Below are 1,607 nucleotides of genomic sequence, written 5' to 3' on the forward strand. Positions count from 1 at the left end.
ACAAATCAAGATTCTTCTCTCTGTTCATGAACCCCATTCTACATATTATATATGTAAAGATTCCAACAATTGGGAATTTTTTTTAATATATGTTTTGATTCCCCAAACAACTTTTAATGGCATAGACAGAAGGGGAGAAACAAAATTGGAGTCCAACAGCTAAAAATAGAATTCCTGTAGACATATGAAAAATACAAAAAACTGTGGACTAATCCCCTCTGCTTGAAACAAGAAGTAAGAATGATTAGTTTAATTAAGTGGCGGCATAAATAATTAAGCAGAAATCTTGCTTATCTTAGAGATAAGTTCTTATCTTGTCAAGAATTCAACATTTTGAAAGTACAGAAAAAAAGGGAAAAAAAAAAAATGCTTTTAAGCCAGCATATGGCCAAGAAGGGTACCTGTAGAATGATTCCATTGCAGGTCAATTACAGAGATAGTTGACAAGAAATAAATGAGACCTATGGTTTTTCTTCACATCGTCGGACATGGTGAGATATATAGTACTGAATATTAGATAAGATTAAACAATACAATGAACAAAATTTTAACTTCTCGTATCCAGACGTTTGATTGTTTGCGCCTGAAAAACCGAAAAACCATTTTGTTCATCATTTCAAGAAATGGAATTAACTTGAAGTTCTTCATGCTGAAACATAGGAATAGTCAACAACTCAAACAAAAATGGATAGATAGGAAATCTAGTCCTGCAAAATTCCACATAGTCTGCATAAAAAAAAATCATAATTATGTATGTATATCATATTTTGAGTTTATAAGTGATATAACTCCTCCCAGGTATGCTATTTTTTCTGCAAACTCATGGTGGGCATCTATACATCGTCTCTTCCACACGAGTGAATGCGACTTTTCCAACTGTGGCTCTCTGACTTTTCATCATCTTCGTCTTCGATGCTATTTCCTCTGGTCATAGAAGTCCCTCGAGACGATCCAGCTAACTGTAGAGGACCCTGAGGAGAACCAGACTGGGAATTGCTTTGCTTAGAGGATTCACCGTGCTGTTCATGGGAAATCCATTGACCTCCGAGTACAACGGGTTGATTCGATGAGATGTTTGTTGTAGGAGGAACTTTTCGAGTATGAAGCCGATATTTCTGAAATGACAAAAACAATAATTATGATAATTCATAGTTTTCTAGGTCTATCTGAAACTGCCCCGGGGAAGATCCACATAGCAGTTTCGAGGTCTATCTACAAATGAAGGATACTAGAGAGAACTAAGCTAAATCAAAGTAGAAACCCCACCTGCAAATGACTCTTGACTTCATCATTTGAGAGACCGTCAACTTGCATAAGATCTCTGATCTGCTTAGGAGTAGCAACTGCAAAGAATTCAAAAATAAGTTAGAGGCTAATACAAAGAAGAATATCACATATCAGGGCGTTAGTCTCTATGAGATGAACCAGTTCTTATTTTTCCCCTCCGATCACCCCCATTTTCGATGAGATGGAGTTGGAAAAACCCATCTTGGACATCAGTAAAAGAAGCTCAAAGAAGTTACTATATCATTCCATAATTTGTATTTTGATTCTCTTCCAGGTATTTAGCATAAATTCATAGTGCAAATCCAGTGTAATTAGGAAAT

General features: G+C 35.8%; 1 protein-coding gene across 2 annotated transcripts in view; it reads right to left on the bottom strand.

Moving 5' to 3' along the window:
- Nucleotides 1-497: 497 nt before the first annotated feature.
- LOC111381388 (transcription factor HHO5-like) overlaps nucleotides 498-1,607 on the bottom strand; it is a 4,110-nt gene continuing 3,000 nt past the window's right edge. For both annotated transcript variants that reach the window (XM_023005171.1, XM_023005167.1), the window contains exons 4-5: nucleotides 1,267-1,343; nucleotides 498-1,115 (exon numbers count right to left, since the gene is read on the bottom strand). In XM_023005171.1, the coding sequence (XP_022860939.1) occupies nucleotides 834-1,115; nucleotides 1,267-1,343 (359 nt within the window). In that variant the 3' untranslated portion in view covers nucleotides 498-833. The remainder of the gene's footprint in view (nucleotides 1,116-1,266; nucleotides 1,344-1,607) is intronic.

Source organism: Olea europaea, chromosome 3 (assembly GCF_002742605.1).
Source record: "Olea europaea var. sylvestris chromosome 3, O_europaea_v1, whole genome shotgun sequence".
Classification (NCBI taxonomy): domain Eukaryota; kingdom Viridiplantae; phylum Streptophyta; class Magnoliopsida; order Lamiales; family Oleaceae; genus Olea; species Olea europaea.